The sequence below is a fragment of the Balaenoptera acutorostrata genome, chromosome 8 (assembly GCF_949987535.1).
Source record: "Balaenoptera acutorostrata chromosome 8, mBalAcu1.1, whole genome shotgun sequence".
In the NCBI taxonomy this organism is placed as follows: domain Eukaryota; kingdom Metazoa; phylum Chordata; class Mammalia; order Artiodactyla; family Balaenopteridae; genus Balaenoptera; species Balaenoptera acutorostrata.
Genome location: NC_080071.1, coordinates 62,610,884 through 62,637,565, shown reverse-complemented (window position 1 = coordinate 62,637,565; position 26,682 = coordinate 62,610,884). Strand labels below are relative to the sequence as shown.

General features: G+C 40.2%; 1 protein-coding gene across 4 annotated transcripts in view; it reads left to right on the top strand.

Moving 5' to 3' along the window:
- The window catches only part of PARD3B (par-3 family cell polarity regulator beta), a 1,043,271-nt gene that overhangs the window by 952,073 nt on the left and 64,516 nt on the right, over window positions 1-26,682 (top strand). For all 4 annotated transcript variants that reach the window (XM_057551599.1, XM_057551600.1, XM_057551598.1 and 1 more), the window contains one exon: window positions 16,454-16,533. In XM_057551599.1, the coding sequence (XP_057407582.1) occupies window positions 16,454-16,533 (80 nt within the window). The remainder of the gene's footprint in view (window positions 1-16,453; window positions 16,534-26,682) is intronic.

The following is a 26,682-nucleotide window of genomic DNA, read 5'->3' as shown; positions in this document are numbered from 1 at the left end:
AAGCCCAATTACATGATGGAAGATTTTTAGTAATTGGGCCCTTTGGATTTTAAATCTTCTCAGGTCAGTGCCCATGAGGAAAGCCTTCAGTAGGAAGGACCCTGGGGCTTTGCACAGAAGGTAAATCTGATTTATAGATGGACATGGCACTACGTCTGTCACAAATACATTATGAATGGGCATTATACATTTTCTAACACACAAATCAACTCCCCCTGGCAAATTATCCCTCCTCCTAATGGATTACACCATTGGAAGTTCCTCATAATATTCATCCTAAGTTTTCACTTTTCTTAGTTTCATTACATTGATGAGTATATCCTTTTGCCTACGTCTTAGAGATGTTAGGTATATTAGGCTAAAGTTTATAAATCACCTTACAATTCTCCATCTGGGCCCACTAAAATAGTAAAAAGCAGTTGTAGATAATAAATGGGTGCTGATTTCTGTTCAACATTTATACTATACTGGGGCATAAGGAATACACTTTTAAGTAGATAAGCATTTTTCTTCTTAAATATGGGAAGTCATCTAAATAGCACTCAACCAGCTTTTCAGTTGTTTAGCTGCCATTGAGTTAGGATTTTGTTTCTTTGCTTAGAGAGAATCATGTCCAGTGTTGGTTTCCTTTTTCTTTTTCTTTATCTTTTCCCTGTCTGCCAACCTCTTGCTACGTGATGCTTCCCTACAGACTCTGGATCTTTCCTTTTCGGGAGAAACTGTACCTGGACTGGCCTCTCTCTGAACACAGAAGCCAGAGATGCTTTCAGACTTGAAAACACAATGATGGGGCCTTCCACCACAAAGTGGAGCTAAATCTGGGATTGCGCTCATTTTGGAAAACCAACAATAGACTGTGGTAGGACCTCTAACAGAATGGCTGAGGTCAGCAGGTAGGGGTAGACTCACTCCCTACCCGTGCACAGAGCCTGTTCTGCCCTGGGAGGGGACCCAGCTGTCATCCTCTCCCCATCCAGTCTGCAGGAGTGCACACACCAGGTCCCGGTATTTATGTGTGATCCCAAACAGTTCAGTAATGTTGTAATAAAATGCACACTTCACATCTGTACTGTGAAATTCCTAAACCATAATGAATACTGCTTCTTGGCTTCACTTCGTGCAGTGGAATTAATGTTCCCTCATGAATTGGAGCATGGTACTCACTTGTTAACAGCCTCTTGAGGTAGGCCAGCTAGGTTAATCCAAGTCTGTTTTCTGTGGGTGGTTTAGGATTACATGTTTCTCTGCTTGCCTGTGTTACATCTCACCTTCAAGATTACTTTTTTCATTTAAGTGGTTCCCTCTTTTCATCATCCAGCCTTTATTGAGCATGAAGTATGTGCAGGACAACAAGTGTTAACAAAGATCACTGTACAAGATCATTATAAAATAATAATCTAGATAGTATTTTAAAAGATATAATCTAGACTCTTGGAAAATAGTAAGTGACTAGCTCTGTTGAAGAGCTTCCCAGAGGACTTGGTAGTGCAAGAAAAAGGCAAAGGGAAAAGCTGAGGCAGGGTAAGGAAGTGTGAGCGTGCATGGGGGTCAGGGAAGGACCAGTGGTGGAGAAGGGCACATGTAGGGTATGTAAGGATGAAGTGGCCAGAAATGGGGCTGCAAACATGATGATGATACTGATAACAACAGGAGACTATGAAAGGCTTGGATGTCATGTTCAGGAATTTAAACTTTATCCTAGTCATTGAGCCGTTTCTGTGTAGAGTAGTGAGATGATTATATGTATGTGTGTATAAATATATATACATATTCATACATGTAAATACACGCACACACACATACATACATACATATATCATCCTTTTAAACGTGACATATCATTCCAGCCCCTCATCCTATATATATATATGTGTGTGTGTGTATATACATAAAATGCAGAAAAGAGGCTCTTTTACAAGAGAAAGTAAGAGCGTTCCCTTGCATGCGCCCTCTCTCTCTCTCTTTTCTTTTTCTCTCTACTCACTCGCTTACTCTCTTTCCCAGAACTGTTTTTGGAACAGTAGTACTGAAGAAGCTTCCATTAGTTTAGCCAGGGCAAGTCAGAGGATCACGGAAATGACCCCTACAGAGCAGGAAAGAGATTCTCTCCAGGTATTTTTCTTACCAAAAGAAAGGTCAGGTTCACTGTAAATGCAGCAACAATAAGAACAACTCTGATTTATTGAACATAGAAGTATACTCTATATGTAAGACATGTATTATGTGGTTTACATGCCTCATACCATTTAATCCTTACAGTATCCATCTGAGGTGGGTACTATTATTAGCCCTGTTTTACAGGTGAGAAAACTGAGGCTCAGAAGTTAGTTTGCTCAAGGTCACACAGCAGATAATGGAATTCAAGCCCAGCCGGTCTGTTCTGGAGTAGGTGCTCCTGACCACCACGCCACAGGTTGTGCAGGCGAGGGACCATGGCCTCTCAGTGTCCAATTAGAAACTCTTTTTGCAAGTCAAGTTTCTGGTTAGAATGGAGGGACGCGGCGCACTGTAGGAATGATGGTGCTTTTTTAGGATTGTCTTACTGTTGTGCCTCTCTCTTTGAGCAAATAGTCTTACAAGGAATGTGCAACACCTGCCTTTCTCTTGGTCAGCGTAGTGGCATGGATGAGTCCGATGATGTATGAGAACATCCTTTGATCATTGTAAAATCCTTTATTGATATCGTATCTGATGATATTCATTCTAAATGTATGTAGGAACTAGACAGCGAGCACATTTACAAACAGGACAGATATTGTGAAAATTAGTATTGACCCCCTGAAGGGCCGGCCTCGAGGGTAGATGCGTGCACAGCCCCGCCAAGCCCAGGGTCAGGTGCCCGTCAGCATCCGAGCCCTGAAGCCAGCCCTTGCTGATCGCCCTGTCTGCCCAGATTTTTTACCAGGTGGAAGCACAGCTGTCACAGTTAATGACCAGCTGTTTTTTATTTTAACGATGGCTATTAAAGCCCCCACACAAGTATTGTTTCTGTACCATTCCCTCAGCAACTTTGGTACCTGGTTCTCAAGCTTTAATCAGGTCACTGAACACAGTCTCCAAACCTGAGCCCCTCCCCCCCTCCCCCAGGTCATCACGCAGAGTGAGTGCTTCCTGCTCCTGTGGCACTGTCAGATCTCTGCTGGGTGGACTTCACAGAGAAGGCAGAGGAAGGTTAGACGCGGCTCAGGTGGAGTGTTTCTAAAGCCATCTTGGGCAAAGGAGATGAAGCTTTGATGTAGACTTCGGCTATTTCCAAAGCAGCTTAGAAACAGCGGGGAAAACAATCTTGGTACTGGTCTTCCCGTATCAAAACTTTGCCCATTGTAGTGTCAGTATTCAGCATACAGGGAAGCCCAGGAAAGGACCCCTAGGACCTCTTTAACCACTCGGTGCCTCCTCCCTGGTATGGGACTACTTTGGTGCCCTCATTCTACATTCGTTTCTTGGCTCCTACAAGAAACTTGAGCTGATTTTTATTGTTGTTGTTGCTCTCTGTATATTTGCATCATTTTATATCCTAAGCTGAGTTCTTGATTTTGCAGCAGCATACTAAAAAGCAGTGTGAATTGGCAGGTTTGGGGTATGATTTGCAGCTGGTCTATCACTTCCTCTTACTGGAAGCTTCAGCTTCAAGTATGATACAATTATCATATTTTACAGGACCTGAGCTTATATTTGCATCTGCTCATCTTTTGTTATTGTCTTTTTAAAAATACTCTCTTTCCGCATTTATTGTTCAGTAGATGAATAGTCCAATACACTCATTTTATACACTTTCTCGTCTTGGTATAAATTCATATGGTCCGGTGCTATTGAAATCAGAGCACCGGACCTGATTTCTAAGCACCGAGGTCTAAGCCCTTTGGACAGTTTTTGGAGATTGAAAACGATGACCAAGCAAATGCAGCCCTGGGTTACAGTAATATCTCTAACCATCCCCTTTTCACTCATTGTCATTATTTAGGTTAAAATGTGTATGGAAGCCACAGTGGTTTTTCAGCATGCAAAGATTATTGCAGCAACTTCCTCTATTAATGGAAATTATTAGAGGATGGAAATGGTACTCGAACAGCAAGAATGACATTAATTATGGGAAAAGCAGTCGTATCTGGCAGTTGGCAAGCATGCGTTATTCTTCAACTCTCTTCCATGGGTTTATGTCCAGCCAGCATCAGAAATCTAAAAGCTTTTTATTTTGGCAAAGTTTTCACAGCATTTGGACTTCTCGCATCTAGATAAAAGATAATTTGGAAAGAAATTATGTTGATGAAATTGAAGAATTCAGTAATGAGTTCTGTGTAGATGAATCAATGCCCAATTAAATGATTATATCAAATCCAACTTTAAATGTTGACTTAAAATAATCACATTTTAAAGAGTTTGAAAGTAAGATGCTATACATCTAATCAGAAGAACAAAGTTCTATTACTCAGCCTGGTAGGGGAATGGACTATTCTAATTGGTCCAAGAGTTTGATTAATGGAAACTTAGGACAGGAATTACCTGTATGCTGAGAATGAGAATAGTTTACAATAACCTAGCTTATTTTCATTCCATAGTTCCCTTTCCTTTTTTGCAACTTTTCTCTGTTTCTCAGGGTTTGTTTGGTTTTTTTTCCTTTTTCCCTGTCTACACCCCCTTTTCAAGGCTTTCTTCTCTGTTTATCACTGTTTTAATGTTCTCACCACCTTCTACAAAATCTGTTTTTCTTACCCACTGCTACTTTCACCCCTTCTTGTCCCTTCACAGCAGTGAATACAACCAATCAGAGCAATATTTGTTGCTTCATTCATTCACTCAATTAGCATTTATTGAGCCCTTGCCATGTTTAGGGCACTAACTTGACCTCTGGAAGAGCTACCAAAACTACAGAAGTAGACATCTTGCCATCAGCACAAAAGTGCATTCTTGGGATCCATAAAATGCCCAATGCAATCAGATCGTTGAGCATATATGACAGGAACAACATAAAGCTGGAAAGTTAGATGGCTGTCAGGTACTGAGAGCCTTTATTCACTAGTTAATAGAAAACCATTGACAGGGTGTGTGTGTTTGGTTTCGTTGTTCAAATTAGGTTTTGACACAAGAACATCAATTTTTCAGAAAGTCATCTGTTTAGTTCTTCCTTTCTCCTCCTCTCATCTTCATTCATCTTCCTAGAACTGAATTCTGCTGGTATAGCAGTTGGTTGCAAAATAATTTGGTTAATATAAATGTAGGGCTATTGTGTGTCTGATTTCAGCATTAACGGTAGCATGAGTCTGGTAACTTTGTGAAGCTGCACGTTGAGGTACATGTTTAGATCAACAGTGGTTATTCCCAGGGTACCCAGTAATTTATTCTATCAGATAAGCTTCCCCTACTAGTGTACTAGTATTATTTTTGAGCTATTAGAATCTTTTCTAAGCAATTACATATTTAAGGTTCCTAATGGTTTTGATTTATACTCCAGATTCAAGTTTAAATCTCAACTGTAAGAATGTTTCTAGGTTTGTTTGTTTGTTTTTTTTAAAGGAATGAAAATAAATCAGGACTAAATAAACAAAAGAGCTTGGGACTTCTCTGGTGGCGCAGTGGTTAAGAATCTGCCTGCCAATGCAGGGGACACAGGTTCGAGCCCTGGTCTGGGAATATCCCACATGCTGCTGAGCAATTAAGCCCATGTGTCACAACTACTGAGCCTGCGCTCTAGAGCCCGCGAGCCACAACTACTGAGCCCGTGTGCCACAATTACTGAAGCCCGTGCTCTGCAACAAAGAAAAGCCACCGCAATGAGAAGCCCGTGCACCGCAACAAAGAGTAGCCCCCCGCTCACTGCAACTAGAGAAAGCCCCCGTGCAGCAACAAAGACCCAACACAGCCAAAAATAAATAAATAAATTAACGAAAGAGCTTGAAAGATGCAGTCTTAATAAGACTTAACCAAAGGACAGATGTCATAAAACTTCCTTAAAAACATTTTGATAGTATGTATCCTATTATTTAATAGGTCTGGTTCAAAAAACTAGGTAGCCATTAGGGAAGCAGTTTAATTTTTTGTGTTAACTGCTACTGAGTAGATGTTTTTGAGACTTCTGTTTCATTGACTCAATAAATATTAATGAACAAGGTGATATGCCAGGCCTTGAGAATGTAATGGCTCAAAAAAGAGGCATTGTCTCAATTCTAATGAAGCTTGCAATCTGATGTCTTGTGTAAACCAAATTAATAGACTGACACCATTCATGAATACTGAAAAAAAAAACTGTAATACAGCAGGATATTTTTAATAAAACATAACCCTTTATTAAAAGTTATTTTTATTTAAAATTATTTTTGCTATACAAAAAATTGACATGTATACGTATATTAATGCCTCCAGCTATTTTAAATAAATATCACTAGGCAATTGGGGTTCAGCGGTATGGCTGTGACGACCATAAGCACATTCAGAATGCTCACAGACAGTCATAATTTCACGTATTCCATCTCACTGCCAACATAGGTTTACTTGAACTTTCAGGTCTGATGCCTCAGTTCTTTGTTTAAGAAATAGAGCAGCAGTAACTATAATGATCACTTCTAACATATGAGGCAGCATTAAGAGTGAGACAAGCACTACTTTGGGGTCAGGCAGATCTCAGTTTAGATCTTGTCTTTGCCACCATGTGACCCTTTGGGCAAGTTGCTTTAACATCCTCTGAACTCTAGTTTCCTCGTGTGTAAAATGAGGCAGAAATGGAAACGGTCACATTGATTTTAACTCATGATACTGATTGTAGAGTGTTCCAGAGAATTTTTTCTTTCTAGTAACTATAATGGGAGTGATTTGAACTTGCCCACTGACTAAACTATTAAAAAAATTCTGAAGAGCTTAAAATTTTGCATATATTTACATTATTTAGTCTTTATAAATGCAAGTATATTTTAAATATGCTGGAGATCTTTAGTCAATGAATATCCTTTATAAGACTTAATAGTTAGAAGAGATAGTATGAACTCATAAGGAATAATGTGAACAAACTATTATCATTTTAAGATTTAGTCATAGCTTGAAGGTCAACTTTGTTTCTTTTAGGATGTGTAAAGAAGGTTGTCACAGAGTACAATAAACTGAAACAGCAGAGAAGTAAATAACTCACATATTATATCCAAGAAACAATTGGAAACCAAATTCAATAAGTACTGGGTATTAGAACCTAGTGATTACTGTAACTAACCAAAACTCCACCAAAGTCCCTTTATTCTGTTCCTGGAAAATACAGGACAGGTGTGAACAGACAGATTTCTTGGGGAATGCTTTTCCTAATACCTTTTTTTTTCATCTTTTCATCAGACCTTTGTCTTCTGCCAAGTAAGGGTTTATATGTCAGTCAGTGTTATAAGATCTCTTTTTGTAGGTAGACAGATGGGAAAAGGAAATGAGGAGTGGTGTCTGGCTCTTTAATTAAAGATGTAGAGCCAGAGTTTGCTCTTCAAGCTTATTGGCAAGACACATATGCACACATGTACACACGCACACACACACATACACTCACACACAAAGTGCATCTGATAGATGAAGCCAAGTTTGTAAATTGTAGCCACAATCATAGTTTCTATGGTAACTGTATCTTAGGCCCAGACACAAACAGAGCTGGGCAGGAGATGTCTGATTTTATTTTCTCCAAAGATAACCAGAAGAGAGATCATTCAGGCTGTGGCCCAATGTGTACATATGTATATGTGTACATATGTATATGTATATGGCTAGAACTTGGATGGTGCTAGCATGAGATTTAATGCTTAAATCCCGATAAGTGTGTTATAACTTTATAATGTTGCAGATTGCTTTACTATCTTTGTCATTCAGCTTTAAAATAACTATGTGCATACATATAGTTACTATATTAATAAGGTGTAATTGGTTAACATAATGTGGAAACTATATACAAGATAACTTTTATAAATGTGTGTAGGTTAGAAGGGACTTTAAGGATTTATGTTTTAACTCCAATATTTTACAAGGGAGGAAAATATAGGCACAAAATGGTTAAAAGGCTTATCCAAGACTTATTTTAAAAATATTTTTATTTGCTGTATTTTCTAAACTAGCAGATGTTCTAAGCAAGTCTATAAGCTGAATACCCAGTTATTTGACAAAATTGCTGAAATTAAATTAGAGAAAATAAACACTTCAGAAATAATGGTTTGAACGAGTGTGTGTACTTTTGCTTCTCTAGATAGCATATTTGTAAATACATATCTCAGGAATAATATACTTCACATTGCAAAAGAGAAATAATTAAGCAGCTTATTTTAATTAGTTTCTTTTTGTTTAGATGGAATATTGTCAGTTGCCCTTCCTCCAAACATGTAGCATTTTAGCAGAGTGTCTGAATATTAGAAGATTCTCAAAGCCAAGTTTATAACTTTTTAGATGTTTTTATTGAGTTGATTCCTTTAAAAACCTTCCAGGCAAACCTATAGCTAGGTAAAAGCAATGTAATTAAAAGAAAGCTTCTGGAAACTGCTCAAAAATATCTGTCATGATACCAACTTGAAATGAAAGGCGTATTTCCTAAAATGGCATCTACATTTTTATACTTCGCAGTTTAATCTTATGATGTGTCTGGCAGCATGAAACTCATTTTTGGGTAATGGGTCTGAGTAAGACATATTTGTAAGTGAGGATGTTATGTATGGGTGAATAAGCTGTATTGCACCTTTGCACAGCCTTTCCATCACAGCAGCTTTTAAACTTCCTCAGGAAAATTGACTTATGGGACATAAATTACAACATTGGCAAAAATGTGTCCTAACCTGTAGGAATTGGAAAACATGTTAATTTTGAATTGTTTCCGCTTTTTATCATCAGATATTTGATTTATCCTTTTATTTTTAATGAATTGTTTAAAAATGTTTGAAAGGGCATTAAATCTTCCCCTCTTCCATTAATCTGCAAATGGGGGAAACAAGGGTGTTAAATGGCCTCTTTAGTATATTGCTTTATGAAACTGCTGATTCTTGCAATGCCAGGCTAGAAATACACACTAATTTAAGGAACACTGAATGTAAGTGGCAAGCTCCTTGCTTTTGTAGAGAAAAGACTAATAGCTTTATTTTAACAAGGCTCTTAACACCCCAGCCAGCAGCAGGCACTGAGTGAATGAAATTGGGAGAACTCCCATGGACTAAAAGCATCTTAATTCAACATCCCCCCTGCTCGCCCCCCGCCCCCAAACACCAAGCCCTCCTGATAGGCTGTCATAAGCTGTCATAATCCAAACAAAGAAGATCGCCATGTGCAAGGCACACCAAGGTATGAGCTTTTCAAGTTGTTTTGAATAAGCTCTCTGAAGTTTCACTTCCTGAGCAGTAGAGAGATAAATATGCCCAAAATCCAAGCATAAGTTCTAACATTACATTGTTGTGGAAAAGACTATGTTTCTGTTATGGCTTAAGTCAAGATTATTCCTATCAGATGTATATTTAGGTCATTACATTAAAAAAAATAAATAAAATAAACCTGCATGATACCAAGTGAGATAAAGGGCTTCTTTAAAAAAAATTAATTGGATCAAAGCCGCTGACCTTATGTTTTTGTGATGCGAGACATTACCTAATAAGGAGTTCTTCAAGGAGACGCATTTCTGAGTCTTGTTGAGCACAGAGCAAAATGAGAAATGAGCTTATAAATGCCTCTGCCAGTTCTCTCTCCCCTCACTCCCTCCAAAAGTGGCTTGACTTCCTAAGGACCCGACTAAAACTTATAATTAGTTTCTCTTTGGCAACCCTCTAGCTGCAGTTTCCTACTTTCAGCTCACAGCTATTTGTAAGAATCTTTGTCCCCAACACAGTAATCTGTATTGCCACCATTTCTGATTGGGATAGTAAAGGTGATCAAATTACAGGAGGAGATTAGATAAGTTATGATTTATCCATATATCTTATACAGCTATTAAAATTAACGTTTGTGGAAACATATCTACTAGCACAGGAAAATACCAGTAGTAAATAGTTGGGAAAAAATTCTATATACCATTAAAATATGTATATATTTGTAAATGTTAACAGAGGTCATCTTTGGGTGACTTAGGGAGAAAAAAACAGGTAAATCTGTTTTTTAAATAATGGAACACAAATGTATTGCTGTCATCTCCCTTGACTAACTGTGTGTCCCTGAGGAGGAAATGACTTTTCTCATCTCTGTGTCTTAGAGTACTTAGCACACGGCTCTAATATTTAGAGTCACTAACAAATGTTTATTTACTTGAAAGTATTCATCTCATTTTCTGAGCGTGATAGCATAAGACGGTGCAACCAGTGGGTGTTTATTTATTAGAAAACTGTAAAGATTTTCAACACCATAGAGTCTGGCTTTCAATAAAGCACCAAGCAACATCTCATTGCCAATTCCCACATACCCTTTTACAGACTTTCTATCAGTCACTGTTCAGTTGCAGAGAACAATATACACTCTAGCTAGTTTAAGCAGGAACGAATTTATTACACCATATTAACAGGCTTACAGAATCATAAGGAAGGCTAGGAAACAAATTCTTAGATAAGCTTTCAGGAATGATTTCCCAAACCACACAACAGAACTAGGCTACCCAGAGAGCTTCTGCCATTTCTTTGAGGAAGGCTTTGGCTCCACAAGCCACTCAGTAATGCCTATAGCAGAAGCCACCATAATGAGGAAGGTGCCACAAACAGGAATTCACCTTTAGTGCCACCAGCTCCAAAGCTGGCTATGAAAGCTACACTCCACCCCCAGAAACTAGCAATGGCATGTCTGCTAACACTGCCATGGGAAAACCAAGCACACCTTTGGACGTTCTTGCCGGAATCAACAGTGGAAGCATCGCCACTGCCTCAACTCCATTTCTCAAATGACATGGCCCAACTTAAATCACACCCAGCACACTGACTACAAGGGAATTCTGGGAAAGGTAGTTTTCAGCTTTCCAGGCTCTATGGTTCAGAGTGACCCTCGACAAGGAGGGAGGGTCGAGTAAAGCTCACCAACACACCACATAAGCCACAGATCTTGTCTTACTGAAGCTCTTGGCTGCTTTTGACACTGTGAACCACTCCCTCTTTCATGGAATTCTTTTCCCTTAATTCCTGTGGTGACGTTCTCTCTCTCCTTGCTCTCTTCTTGACCAACAACTTTTACTCAGACTCCCTCCTGGGTTCAACTTTTTTTTTTTTTTTTTTTGCCTGCCCCTTAAGTTATGGTATTTCTAAGATTATTATTGGTATTCTCTCTCTTTTCATCGCATGTCTTTTCTTCTCTTCTGTCCCTGTAGATTCTTCCTGGGCAGTCTAATTCTTTTCCAAGATTTCAGGTACCATCTATAGGCTGAATGTTTCTCAATTCTACATCTCTAGTCCAGATTTTTCTTCTACATCGCAAACTTTTATACTCAATTATCTCTCAGACGTTTCCATCAGATGTCCCAACTCAAGCTTAATATGTTTAAGTGTTCCCTCCTCCAACGCCTACCCCTACCCTCTAAATCTGTTCTTTCTTTAGTCCCATCTTGGCAACAGTTATCAAATTCACCTAGTTGCTAAGTTCAGAAACTTAGACATGATTCCAGATACATCCTTCCCATTAATTCTCAATCAGTTGTATTAAATTTACCCTCTTAACATCTTTATGACGCTCCCTTGTCTCCATCATTTTGAATAGCCCCTTGTTTAGTCCTTTATCATCTCTGACTTAGACTGTCACGGGAACCTCCATACTATGGCAAGAATAATCTCTCTAACTGTTCAATATGTGCTATCACTTATGGAATATCACTTCTCAGTGGGTTCACCATCAACTAATGGTAAAATCAAGTTCCTTGGCATGAGCTCCTCGAAGATCCAGTCTATGGCAGTTTCTCCAGAGCTTGGACTCTGGGATCAGACAGACCTGAACCTTGTCTCAGATATGCTGTGTCCTAGCTGTATGACCTTAGGCAACTGCTCAGTTTTCTCATGTGCAAAATTGGGCAACCATTGGGGATATTTGGGAGGAATGAATGGGCTAATGCAAATAAAACATTTAGCCTTATGCTTGGCACTCAATAAGGGCCAAATAAGTGTTAACTTGTAGTAATCAAAGAAGTACTAAAAAATGGAGGGAGAGTCCATGTTGGATAGTCCATGTTCTTGAGTAGACTCAATATTGTCTATATGTCAGTTCTTCCCAGCTTGATCTATATATTCAATGTACTCCCAATCAAAATCCCAGCAAGTTACAAACTGAATCTAAAGTTTATGTGGAGAGGCAAAAGTCCCAGAATAACCAACACAATGTTGAATGAGAAGAACAAAGTTGGAGGACAGACACTACCCAACTTCAAGACTTACTATAAAGCTACAGTAATCAAGACAGTATGGTATTGGTGAAAAAAATCAACAAATAGATCAGTGGAACAGAATAGAGAGCCCAGAAATAGACCCACAGAAACACAGTCAACGGATCTTTGACAAAGTTGCAAAAGCAATATAATAGAGCAAAAATAGTCTTTTCAACAAATGGTGCTGAAACAACTGAACATCCACATGCAAAAAAAAAAAAAGAAAAGAAAAGAAAAAGAAAAAAATCTAGACACAGACCTTATAGTCTTCACAAAAATTATCACAGACCTAAATGTAAGATGCAAAACTGTAAAACTCCTAGAAGATGATATTGGAAAAAATCCAAATGACCTTAAGTTTGGTGATGACTTTTTAGATATGACACCAAAAGCGTCATCCATGATATATATGGGAACTCTCTGTACTTTCCTCTCAATTTTGCTGCAAACCTAAAACTTCTCTAAAAAATAAAATCTATTTAAAAAATTGCACTAGTGGCAATAATATTGTTGTAACCACAATAGTAGCACCAGTGATATTGTTGCTACTGTTACTAATATCCTTTTCCTTAGAGCGTCTGTTTCTTCTTTTACCAAAATTTTGACATTCCCTGGGAACACAGTGCTCCTTTTATGCCTCCATGTTGTTTCACTTGTGTTCTGTCTCCTGAGAATGCCTTCTCCTGCTACTCCTACCCCCTCCTCCTCCTAACAAACTCCTCCTCATTCATATTCAAGTTTTAGATGAAGCGTCAACACCCACATGAAGCTGTCTTCAACTCTCCCAGGTGGACTCTGCTATCTGTTCCTTCAGACCCCCACTGCCTCCTTCATACTGACACTCCAGCGGTGATCTCATTGTACTGTAATTGTTTGCAGGCCTGTCTCTTTTATATTTAAAGCAATGAAGAAATCAAGCCTCTGTTCATTGCTTTGAAAGTGGTACCTAGTGTGGCATTAGAATACAGAAGGTGTTCAGTAATTACTCATTGAATGATTGTATTAAAGATGCTGTGGTATTAATAGGGAAACACACAAATACATATACAATTGGTGAAGAATGGAATAATTTTTTAATTGAAGTAGAGTTGATTTACAATATTGTGTTAGTTTCAGGTGTACAGCATAATGATTCGGTTATACATATATATGTGTATACCTATGTTCTTTTTTTGATTCTTTTCCATTGTAGTGTATTACAAGCTATTGAATCTGTGCTATACAGCAAATCCTTGTTGTTTATCAATTTTACTCTCATACTCCCAATTTATCCCTCCCCTCCTTCCCCTTTGGTAACCATAAACTTGTTTTCTATGTCTGTGGGTCTGTTTCTGTTTTGTAAATAAGTTCATTTGTATCATGTTTTTTAGACTCCACATATAAGCAATACCATATGATATTTGTCTTGCTCTGTCTGAATTACTTCACTTAGTATGATAATCTCCAGGTCCTTCCATTGTTGCTGCAAATGGCAATATTTCATTCTTTTCTATGGCTGAGTAATATTCCACCATATATATACATATATATATACATATATATATATATATATATATATATACACACACACACATACACACACACACACACACACACACACACACACACACACACACCCCACATCTTCTTTATCCACTCATCTGTTAATGGACATTTAGGTTGCTTCCATGTCTTGGCTATTGTAAATAGTGCTATTGTAAATAGTGCTGCAGTGAACACTGTGGTGCCTGTATCTTTTTGAATTAGAGCTTTCATCTTTTCCAGATGTATGCCCAGGAGTGAGATTGCTGGATCATATGGTAACCCTATTTTTAGTTTTTTTGAGAAACCTCCATACTGTTTTCAAGAACAGAAAAATATTTGATGTATAAGCATGCCATCCATCTTTTGAAACCTGGCCTTTGCTGTTCTACTTCCATGAAGTTTTTCCAAACACTTTCATCTGTGCTTCTGCTAGTAACATCCTGAATGACATTGGTTCATGCGTTGTCCTACATCTCTCTTTAATTATTTCATTTCTGATCCTTGTTTTCCCAACAAGACTAAAAGCTGCTTAAGGATAAGGATCATCCTACATTTCACAGAATCTAGCATGCCAGCAGCTTACCAGAAGAACCACAGCACATGGGCGCTGCCTGCTGAGATACCAGAATGTTGACTGCCATCATTAAGCCAGGCCAGTTCAGATATCAGCCCTGAAAGTATTAACTTGGAGTTTTTAACGTGGCCACGTGAAAAAAATTAGTTGTAAATGTCTAAAGCCATACTAAGGATGCATAAATATGATGTTTTTTTTTAATTTTTATTTTACCCACAGTCTCCTAAAAGACCCACCTCATTCCTTATTCTTCTCTATCTACGGCAATGAAGCATGATGTTTTTATAACAACCACAATTAGTAATCTTCAACATATTTCTGGTATTTACATTAATTCTCCCTCCATAAAAAAATAGGTCAAAAACAAAACAAACCTTAGATAGGAGTGACTGGGGACAATACTTCTATCCATCGCTTCTTTTTCTGTGCCATTTATTTATCCCCTAACTGTCTGACACCATCCTTGCCCCTAGTTTTTGTTAAAAAGGTCAGCAGTTTAAATCAGGGCTTTATCCTTATGCAGAGAATTCTGTCTCTCTGTAGTTGCTTCTAAGTCTGTAAGTGCAATCTTCATCCTACCTAGGTAGCTATTGGGCTGTCAATCTCTCAGATAACTCCAGGTGCTCCTGTTCCAGGTATTGGTGAAATATAAAGAGGTTTAACAGGGCACACTCCTAAGGGCCTCCTGTAATAATTTGACACCAAGAATAGTCTTTCTTAACTCTAAACATGCGTATATTCTTGTTTTGCAACACCTTCCCTGACAAACCCTCCCTACACACACCACCCAAGCTGGGATGGTGGTTGCATGGAGAGCTGGGACTTTTCGTAGGAAGAAAATAAATTCCAGCTTGAGTACTACCCAGAAAAATTTCCTCTACAACCTTGACACTGTTACTTCCTGTGCTTATTAGCAAACTCCCCCTTCCCCCCCATTATAAGAGTCCAGGTTTTCTATTTACCCCTTCCATGCCCATTATATGAGAGCTACCCTAGCACAAGAGTGAGGACACAGGTGGCCACAAACCACATGTGTTGACGGGAACAGGTGAGGAATTGATGCGTCACCAAGTACCTTCAAATACCATGTTCATCCCGTATGTGTTTTTAGTTGGTATGATAGATACAGAAAGACTATATGTAAAGTCTTTAGATTCATGGCACTCACACACTTTATTGAGAACCTACTGGGGCCAGTCACTCAGTGCCCATCAGAATCTCAGAGGCTGGTGGAAGAGACCTGAAGAGAGGTGAACACAGGAAGTACATAGGAAGGAACAAAAACCAATAAAGACCAACACTAGATTTAAAATAGTTTGTCACTTCTCTGTGTTTGTTTATAAGGGAGCGGGCTCAGTGAGGTTCAGGTGATCAGAGAGGGCTTCATAGAAGCCGTGGAAGAGGTAGCTGATGGCCACCGATCCCAGGTAGTAAAGAAAGGTTTCGTGGAAAGTATACACTCTTATCACAGCCAAGAGGAGCCTAAGGAGACATGATGACTAAATGCAATATGGTGTCCTGAATGGGATCCTGAACAGAAAAAAAATTAGGTAAAATCGGAATAAACTATGAACTTGAGTTAACAGTACTGTATTAATATTGATTTATTAATTGTAAGAAATATACCGTAGGAATATGAGATGTTAGTTATAGGGAAACTGGGTGCAGCCTATATGGGAACTCTCTGTACTATCTTCTCAATTTTCCTGCCAGTCTAAAGCTGTTCTACAAACTAAAGCCTATTTTGAAAGAAAAAAAAAAGCAGTCTTAACAATCTACAGAATATCCCTGGCATGGTGACAGGAAGGAATCAGTTTGACAATGACCCTTTTTTTGAAAGAAGTGACTTTGTCGTTAAATGCCATGTTTGTGACTCGATCATCAATTCCTATAACGATGCTGAGTTCTTGCCTGCTTTTCCGTGGTTAATTTTTGGCAGGCAGCAGCAGCATTTGTGCAGTGAGTACAATTTTGAGATGCATTGTCAGTAACCAGGGTGCATAATGGATCTTCATCTCTAATTACTTTTCTCTCCACAGGTGTCTGGAAAGGGTCCAGATGGGAATGCACACAACCTCCGCTTTGAGGGAATGGAAAGACAGTACGCCTCCTTACCCAGGTAGATCACTGAGGGGTCTCCCATCACCATCCCACCCGCACATAAAGTCTTTAGAAAATACACATGGAATAGAAATCTGGCTCTGAAATGGGGAATATGTTATAATTTTGCCTTACTGCATCTGCCACAACCCTCGTGCCATCTTCACAACTGTGCTAATAATTGAAACACTTGTGGGTTATTTTTTAAGGGAAGAAAATAGTATATCATTGCAATTGAACATGTCAGCGAGAATATTAGATTCTGAATGGAAATCCTAAGCCATTGCTATAAACATGGTATTGAACAGCCTGCACCCAGCTCAGAGACAATAAAATAGTAAATCCTCTGTCCTAGGAATTACCCACAAGGAAGGGCATGCCAGCCTTAACCCTGGAGCTTCATGTGGGTGTTAAAAAGCAGGAGAGAAATAGGAACCTGGAAAGGGGTTCTTTGCTTGATTTAGAACCTGACCGTGTTCTTTGGGCAATAAGCAAATATTGCTGAGAGGCACTGACACAGTGTGGGGAAAAGACAGCTTCCTGGGAAAGTTTGCTTGGTGATTCTGGACGAACAGGATCCACTTATGCTGTAACTAGACACCGCTGAAAATGAGATACAATTCTCAAAGGTTTGTGCTCTTATCTGTGAGGTGAAGAATAATTTTAGTCTGCAGTCAATGGCACATGACAAAGAGGAAACCTTTCCAAGATGACATACAGTGCAGTGACTATGGGAGTTGAGTGAGTTGAGAGTGTGAGAATTTGTGAGTTTGAAAACAAAAAACAAAAACAAAGAAAGGTTAATGCCAGGCAGAAAACGAAAATGTTACAGAATATCTGCTTTTAAAGAGGGGGCTGGTGGGGAGGACGCTAAATAGAGCTTTTCTGTCATCATACTGAATTGTTAAAGTGCTAACTCAGAGCTGGGTTACCGTTTTGAGTTGCATGTTGGCTATATTTCTGCGTGTGAAATGACAAAAATAACAGCCCGAATATTACAACAGGCATAGCCCAAGTGACCATTTGCCCTTATAAATAGTATGTTGATGTTCAAAAGTAATAAAATCTCGAATCTAGCAGAGAGCCAATTTTGAACACTGATTGGGCAGGATACCCAAAATACAATATTTTAAAAGCTCCTGTACAACTATATTTTATCTCCATTTTCCCTTTTTATATGTTGTCTCATAGTTATTTTTCTCATCCTTGATTTCTTTCCTCTCCTTATTTTTTTCCCTGGCTTAGTATTTTGTTTTCATTTAAAAAAATAGAAGTAGTCTCCAAAATTCATTTTAAATATAAAATTTCTGGCTTTCAGTATTGAAGTGCATGGAAATTGTGGTTAAGGCAGATGGAAAGTACTGTATTCTTAGGATAGGAAGAAAAAGGAAAACTGGAAACAGTTTAATGTCTTCCTGGCCAACTTGTACTCAGACTGCGGAAATGGATTTTTTTTTTTTTGGTACAAATCAAAAACACAGAAATAGCATTTATAAGTACAGAAATTCAACAGATTTCACTCATTCATTCCTTCCCCAAGTATCTACTGATCATCTACTATGCATCAGGCCCTGAGAATCTGGAGGCTGGGAATGCCATGGCTCTAGACACCTAGACAAAGACCCACCATCTAGGACAGGAGGCAGAAAAACAACTTTTTGTGAGAGTGCAACCAATGCTTAGATTGGTAATGATTAACATAAAGTCCTCTGAATTTCCAACTCCTATTTATTTTAATTAATCAGCCCTGAAATGCTCAGCCATGGCTGACTCTAAACACATCTATTTTAGGATTAAACACTGTGGAGGGAGTGTTTTGACAGAGGCAATACGTTGATGCTGTTTGTGGCTCTGGAGCTATCATCGCAATATATGAATTGGCAAAATCCTGCCAGCCCCGAGAGTATAACTGTAGCCAAAAGCGAAGCATCTTAGACTGAAAACAGCTTTGACGAACAGTGCATTCACACACGCAACACGATGGTAGATGTGATGAGCATCACGTGCTAACACACCTTTTTAGCTACCTGGCAAGAAGGAGTCATGATGGAGAATAAACAAGGCTCAGACAAATGCATGAGAGGTCCCTGGCACTGGTTTTCTAATGCAGGGGCTCAAACTTGAGTTTCCATCTCAATTATCTAAGGGAGATATGCAAAGCATCCCCACCAACACGCTCTAATCCATCGGGGTCGGGGGTGGGGTCCATATTTACCCAACAGGATGCAGAATGCTGAGGCAGGGGACAAGCTACTGGCTTCTGTGTGCCGGTGACATTTACCCTGGTTTCCTAGTCTTCTCCCGGCCCTAGAGATTTTACTGTCCACTTAATTGAATCACCCCAACTCCACTGCTCCTTTTGTCAGGGGAGTGAGGCAAACACATCTCTGTAGGCACCAGATCCCCTCTTAGTCACAGAGGTGGGGAGCTTTAAAATATTTATGGAGTTAAATTTTTAATTAAAAATAGGAATAATTCTATCTACAGGAAGTCAGTGGCCAACCTTACAGGGGACTTACTATGCTACTGACTGATTTGGTTCCTCTGCTGTTTGTGGAGAACATCACAGGAGTTTTAAGATAAACTCAACAGTGTTGATTTATGTGCCAAATTTGGAGCCATCAGCCCAGAGAGAAAATGCCCCCCAGTGCCTGGAGTTGGGGAGGACCCCCGGTCAAGGGACACCCTGCTCTGCTTTCATGGAACTCTGTCGTCATTTTAAAGTAGGCCGTGCAGCCTGCTGCCGGGCTGAATGACACCTGACAAAATAAAGCCAGAACCCTAGCCAGCTCCGGAAAAAGATAATTCCCAGCACTTGCTAGTTATGAGGTTGCCTAAGGCTAAGGGCTAAGCGATGTTAAGTGTTATCGTTAAGCAATTTTAAATCTTCTGCCTCTGAAGAAAAATGACTTTATTTCTTTTCTCCTGAGGGTGCTGTTTTGGAAAGCGGAGCAAGGTTGTGCTACAGCCTCGTTAGCGAGCGCAAGGCTTTTCCCAGGGCCAGTGTTTTAGCATCCTGTCCAGCCCCCACTTCTCTTTGGTAGTAAACAGAGAAAGTCAGCATCCCCTTATTTGCCTGACACAAATTATTACTCGCCCTGGGTGAGCAGGGAAGTGGCTGTTTCCCGGGCTGCTCTAATGTGTGAACAACAACGTGCGCATTTTTGCAAACAGCTTCTTTTTCACTTCAGCCTCCCAGCCTCTTTCAATTCTCGCAGGCCCCATTCTGATTTTACAGGCCTCCTCCTGGTCCGTCCGTTCAGCAGCGAACTCTCTCCTCTCCCATCTGAAGCCTCCATCATTCCCACCTGGCCCATCCCTGGCCCCATGGGATCCCATTATCCCTTCTCTGCAGGTGGTTCAGTGCATCAGCACATGATGTTGCTCTTCCGGGCTTGTAATCAAGTGTTGAGTCCCGAGGAGGGAGCAGAAAGGCTCTACATCTCTTCTGTGGTCCTACATGCGTGAGTGCTGAAAGGTTGCTGGAGAAACTCATAAAAGCATTCACTGGTTCCACTACAAAATTCACATTATCCAACCCCAGCTGGGCCCCTGCTGCTGTCCAGAATTCCTTTTAGTCGTGCCGTAAACTCCCTTGACTATCCCCACAGTGGCCATTCCAAACCTTTTCTGCTCCCGTTAAGTTCTGCAAAGATGACTAAGCACCCCCAAGCCCAATCTCTAGAGATGATCTCACTTCCTTTCCTTTACAGCCTTGAGACATTCAACCTTAGTTCCTCAACTTCTCCCTACAATTCGGACTTGCTCTGTCTTCACTAACACACACTTCCCAAGGGGAGACATGAAGGCATGGACTTGGAGTCAGGCCATAATTACAGCCCCATCCATCACTTCTCACCTGGGTGACCTTGGGCAAGGATCCAACTGGTCCAGGCTCAGTTCTTTAATCTGCAAATTGGGGATTATATCAGGGACTCTGTACAGCCCCTGTATGAGTATTAAATACGAATGATACAAGCAAAACCCTTGGTGAAGAGCCTGCCTGACATATTTTAAGGATTCTTTTATATTGTTAGTTCTTTTTAATTTTCTCTCTGGGGATGACATGTTCCTTTCTTTTGTAAGTCAAACCTATACAGCAGAGCTCATTCTCACTGGCTTCTTGGGGACCCTACATAGTCAGCTACCCCTCTCTCAGCTGCATCTTTAAGCCCGTGGCAATTGCTTTCCTCCCCCTGCCTACTACTGTGAATGCATAGGCTCAGCTGCACAGTTCACTGGGAATTCCTCAGCGTGGAGAAGGGGAGTGCCAACAGCTCATGGAGATATGCTGGGGGCATAACTGAGGCTGCAGGATTAGCCAGCTCTTAGGGAAGGACCAGCAGTCCGGATGATCAAGGAAGAGGGCACAGCAAACTGAAATGATCTGAATGACAAGCTGTGCTGTGGACATGCTGGGAGACGGCAATTCTTATAAATAGGGAGCTCATATCAGGGATATAGGAGCTAACTCGGGTCTAGGCAAGAGGCTACGGCCCCTGGCCAACAAGACTTCGACGCAGGCCCAGTGTCTCCCCGGTGGTGGAGACCCACCCAGTGTGAGTGAACCAGCAAGGCTGGACCTGATGTTCTTGCTCCGAGGACAGATATGGTGAGGGAGCCGCACTCTCTGGACCAGTGCGGGCAAGTCCTGAGATATCGCGAAAACGCTCCCGTTGTCTCCGGACAGGACAGCGCTGACTGAGCCTGCAGCTGTAGTGACTCATAGCTCAGCAGGGCTCAGGTGGCAGGACTACCCCCTGGGCTTGACTTCAGTCCATCAGAGAAAACAAAGATCTTCCCTCAACCCTCCTTCCTCCTCCAATTCCCATTTTCCTGCTTTAGGAAAAAGTGGCTCTATTTCCACACCACCCACTGAACTCTCGCCTCTTGCCCCAGGCTTCTGAACATGTCACTGATGCTTCCAGCGGACTCTGCTTCCAGCCCTTTTCTTTCTTTCTTTCTTTCTTTTTTTAATTTTTATTTTATACTGGAGTAGAGTTGATGTACAATGTTGTGTTAGTTTCAGGTGCACAGCAAAGTGATTCAGTTATACATATACATGTATCTATTCTTTCCAGCCCTTTTCTTTCTTTTTTTTTTTTCCTAATTTTTATTTTATACTGGAGTAGAGTTGATGTACAATGTTGTGTTAGTTTCAGGTGCACAGCAAAGCAACTCAGTTATACACACACATGTCTCTGTTCTTTCCAGCCCTTTTCTTTTTGTGGATTCTCTCTGAGCTGCCTCCTCTATTCTTACAGGTTCAGTTCTCATCACTGCGATGATGAATCCAAAATGAACCTTCCTATCTCACTCTTATTGTGACTCCAGTTACAACTGCTGCTTAACGTAGCCATCCTTCTACCTCCAAGAGACCTCAAAGCCCCCATGCCACAAGCCAAGCCCTCTGCCATCTTTCTTTAGCTCTTCCTTCTTTCAACTTCCATAACATTGATTTAACACTTTACCAGTGCCATTGAAAACACCTTGAATTAGATATTGATTCTTTGCTGCCACTTTCCACCACTATTGGATTATAAATCCCTTGGAAGAAAGGATATTGTTTTATGTCCATCGTTTTTTACACCTATCAACAGGACCTAACATAGGACCATGTATACAGTAAGTTTTTAATATATGGGTACAAAGATGAGAATAGATTTGTTTTTATATAAGTAAGTTGTAGGAAAGAATTCCTCCCAAGATTTTTTGACCATTTATTTTAGGGCACTATTTTCCGGGAAGAGTATTGATTTTCCCATGAGAATGTTCCTTTTCCCTGGAATCAGTAGAAGTCCAGACTTCCAAATAGTTAACTCCTGTTGAGCACTTACCATGTACCAGGCACTCTTCTAAATGCTTTGTATCCACTGACTGACTTAATGCTCACAACAATCCTATGACTCAATACCAACCCTATTATTATCCTCATTTCATAGGCAAGGACACAGGCAGAGAGAGATTAAGTGAAATTGCCCAAGTTCAACAGCTGGAAGTGGCAGAGTTGGGATTTGAACCCAGGCAATCTGGCTGCAAGTTTGTACAATTAACTTCTGGGGCTCAGGTCATCCAGCTCAGAGTCACATCCACATTCTGCGATTATCCCATGCCCTCGTCTTATTTGCTCACCTGCTTATCATTCTCACTAAAGTGTAAATGCCTTCGAGGACAGGGACCGTATTTTATTCATCTTTGTATACAACACAGAACATTACTAACAGACAGGCTTGGTAATGCCTTTCAACTGTTTCTGCCATGCTGTCATAAAATCAATTCTTTTCCCATTCCCTGGGGTCCTTCCCTTGAAATATGAACGGTTTAATGCGTTATTGCTAGATGAACATTAAGCAATAGACTTTGCCTACCAAGAAGGGAATCCTGTTTTGTTAGAACACTCCTGAGAGTTGAAAAAGCAGTATCTGCAAATTGGTACTTTGGTTCTTTGAGATTAAGATTAATATCTACCCAGAAGAAAAAGGATGGCGATAAATTTTCTGGGGGAAATCTGCATTAGCACTCCCGAGGAGAGAGACTCGCTTTCCCGGGACTGATGCAGGACAAAGACCTGCTCAGGCCAGTTTTGGCTTTTAGTCCTGATGGCGCTCTCACCCGTATTCCATAAGTTACTTGACAGGGAAGAAACGTCTCTCTGAACAGCTCAAGCAGCTAGAGCTTGGCTGTGTAATGAGAAGCAGCATACTAGAACTGATTTTGGGTAGAAAGAGCAACTCTAGAAGGAACTAACAGCTTATGCTTGCTTCCTAGGAACCCAAAATAAACTCGCTTTCTAAGTGTGTTCCCAGTGTTTTGGTGCTGGGTAGGACCGTGTCCAGATCAGAAGAACATGCCGTAAAAGCATACTTCCGCTTTAATGTTTCAGTTAGTTCACTTTGTGGGTTTCGTGTTTCTCGTCTGCCTATGCCGTTGCCCAGCCCCAGGAAGACTCCAGTCACAAGTGCACGGCTAACTTTGAAGCCTGCAACACGCACAGTGCCCACTAGGTTACATTATCCGCAGAGTCATTTACCTCACTGCTTAAGGACACTCTCCCTCTCTGATTTCTCGTTCTCATCTCTAGTTAGCTTCTGCTCTGCTCGCAGCTATTGAATTTTCCTTTGCCAGCCTTGCCTTGTGTTCTAGCCCTTGCTAAGCAGACGGCAGTGACATTCGAGTTCTGCAGAGATCTCCACCAATGGCACAGTCCGGGTCGTTGCTGAAGCTAACGGAGGTCGTGATTCAATGAGTTCGGTGAAAACTTGAGCAGTCAGCAGGTGTATATATGTGTGAGCGTGTGTCCGGTGCGGGTGGAGGTTTGGCCATGTGGATCTGTAGAAGTTGACAGAGTCTCCACACTGCCTAATCGAGTACTTCTCTCTGCCACAAGGCCAGTTTGTCAAATAAGATGCTTCATGAAAATATACGTACTGCTCGCCACAGCCCTGGGAGCTGGTCGAATGTTCACCCAGGGTTTGAGGCCATTACAGCTAGTACTTTCTCTCGGCAAGTCTCTAGACGGAGCCCTGTCGCATTTCATCTAGATCTGGCAAATCAAGACCGGTCTCCCCAACACCTTCCTCGTGGCACAACTTTATCGGAACAGCCCTTTCTTGCGGTGAAAAGCTACCTCTCAGCATCCCTGTCTATGACTGCTGCTCTGACTTTGCAGGCAAGCTAAGGTGGGCTGAGGAACTTGTCTTTAGCGCATCTCCCACATCTGCATGTGATAGAGTTTAATGCTTTTGAAAATCAATGGAGCTCTTTTAACCCACCAGATTCAAATTTCTCATCCTTTCTCCTCAGTCCCTGAAAATCTAGTCTCTACTACCCCTGCCCTGTTGAGTAAGCTGCCTATTTGACTGGCCCCTCTAACACCACCTCACTCTTAATGCAGAGGACAAAATGATGAATTAGCAGCAATTTAATTCTCTGTGAGATTAAGATGTCTCTCAAGATGTCAACTCAAACTTCCTGAAAAATGCAAAAAGCTCTAGCATGTAATACTGCCTTAAGATGCCAAACAGCTGAGATCAGGGGGTTAATGCTACTGCATATCATTTTTATGTCACTTAGTTCCTCAGATAAAAGTCCATTTTAATCAAATTTCATATTATTTCCTCATAGCCAATATATCCTTGATGCCAGTTGGAATATTTGATATTAATTATTCAGTCGAAGGCCTCCATTATGAGTTTACTTAGAATGTTAGTGATTTAAAACAAGTTTGCACCCATTACAGTACTGATGTCCCCAGAATTGTTTTAAATGAATCTTTTTTTAATTGAAGTATGGTTGAATTACGATGTTGGGTTAATTTCTGCCATACAGCAAAGTAACTCAGTTATATACATATATACATTCTTTTTTATATTCTTTTCCATTATGGTTTATCCCAGGGTACTGAATGTAGTTCCCTGTGCTATACAGTAGGACATTGTTGTTTATCCATTCTATATGTAATAGTTTGCATCTACTAACCCCGAGTTCCCAGTCCATCCCTCCCCCACCACCACTCCCCCTTGGCAACCACAAGTCTGTTCTCTATGCTTGTGAGTCTGTTTCTGTTTTGTAAATAGGTTCATTTGTGGCATATTTATATTCTACATATAAGTGATATCATACAGTATTTGTCTTTTTCTTTCTGACTTACTTCACTTCGTATAACAATCTCTAGTTGCATCCATTTTGCTGCAAATGGCATTATTTCATTCTTTTTTATGGCTGAGTAGTATTTCATAGTATATACATATGACATCTTCTTTATCCATTCATCTGTTGATGGGTATTTAGGTTGCTTCCATGTCTTGGCTATTGTGAATAGTGCTGTTTTGAACATAGGAGTACATGTATCTTTTTGAATTAGAGTTTTGTCTGGAAATATGCCCAGGAGTGGGATTGCTGGATTATATGGTAATTCTATTTTTAGTTTTTTAAGGAACCTCCACACTGTTTTCCATAGTGGCTGCACCAACTTACATTTCCACCAACAGTGTAGGAGGGTTCCCTTTTCTCCACACCCTCTCCAGTATTTGTTATTTGTAGACTTTTTAATGATGGCCATTCTGACTGGTGTGAGGTGGTACCTCACTGTAGTTTTTATTTGCATGTTTTAAATGAATCTTGATGGACCACATGTATTAAATTCCATAGATTTTTACTTTTCCCTCATTTTCCATAGAAATTCCTAAACTTTTACATATTTGTTAAGCACTCTTTTTGGAAGAAGAAGATGTGCTTGCTATTTCAAATAGAGTGCTAAATCTGGCATTACTTTGAACTTGAAACATGTTAAGATTGGTAAGCTGACATCCGTGTTTTCCCTCCTGCACATATTTTTTAAAGTTTTAGCATTTATTTCCCAATTCTCCAGTGAAAAGGAAAGAAAAGAAGGTTATTTTGTGCATAGGAAGCTACTTAGAGTGTTTCTTTATCTCTAATTTCTCATATTCTTTGGTCATTCTTGATGTTTGCTTATTGTATGGTCATTCTACCATCTGGCTCCAAAAGTTCCGCACACTGGAATTACTGTGGTGAGTTTCTTGCCTGCGCCGAGCTGTTATGCACGATGTACCGCTCTCCCTCTGCACCCGCCTCCCCATCTTCTACATCTCTCCAGCCATTTGCTACTGTCTCTTGGCCCAAGTTCCTGGGTTTGCTGTATACAGGTTTTGTCCTGGCGTCAACCTACTGCAGGCATAGACACTCTGAATAAACCAAGTATATTAATTCGTTGTAATATCTGGTCTGTATGTGTTTGTGAGGCCTGTGCTTTATGATTATTTGAAGTGACATGACATCACCAAAACATGCAGTGATCTTGGATAAAACATGAGTGCCTCCCCAAGAATATACAAGGGAGAATGGACAGCCTCTTCAATAAGTAGTGCTGGGAAAACTGGACATCTACATGTAAAAGAATGAAATTAGAACACTCCCTAACACCACACACAAAAATAAACTCAAAATGGATTAAAGACCTAAATGTAAGGCCAGACACTATCAAACTCTTAGAGGAAAACATAGGCAGAACACTCTATGAAATAAATGACAGCAAGATCCTTTTTGACCCACCTCCTAGAGAAATGGAAATAAAAACAAAAATAAACAAATGGGACCTAATGAAACTTAAAAGCTTTTGCAAAGCAAAGGAAACTACAAACAAGACAAA